General features: G+C 64.3%; 1 protein-coding gene across 1 annotated transcript in view; it reads left to right on the top strand.

The window, feature by feature from the left end:
- The window catches only part of RIC8A (RIC8 guanine nucleotide exchange factor A), a gene marked incomplete at its 3' end in the record, with an annotated part of 9,626 nt that extends 9,363 nt beyond the window's left edge, over positions 1-263 (top strand). The window contains 1 exon segment of the mRNA XM_010077766.1: positions 203-263. Within this exon segment, the coding sequence (XP_010076068.1) occupies positions 203-263 (61 nt within the window).
- Positions 264-272: the final 9 nt, after the last annotated feature.

Raw genomic sequence — 272 nt, 5'->3', positions numbered from 1 at the left:
GGAAGGGCATAACGTGTGGTGCGGCCTTCCAGCCACCGCCTCGGCATGCGTTAGGGCTAGGGCTGTTAGCGGTGGCGTGGGGCTGCTCTGGGCTGCCTCGAGGTGCTTTCCACGAGGCCCCCATTTCTGCCCTAGAATGCGTCTGTCCTGTGTTGTCTGCGGCACATTTGTGTCACCTCCCTCCTCTCCCCCCTGGCTGCAGGGAGCAAGTCATCCAGCCCATGGGCATCACGCCGAGCGGCAACCTGGCCCCCATGGAGAATGCCATCCGG

The sequence above is a fragment of the Pterocles gutturalis genome, unplaced genomic scaffold (assembly GCF_000699245.1).
Source record: "Pterocles gutturalis isolate BGI_N339 unplaced genomic scaffold, ASM69924v1 scaffold11128, whole genome shotgun sequence".
NCBI classification, from domain to species: Eukaryota; Metazoa; Chordata; class Aves; order Pterocliformes; family Pteroclidae; genus Pterocles; species Pterocles gutturalis.
Note: the sequence above shows the minus strand (reverse complement) of the source record. Positions and strands in the feature narration are given on the sequence as shown.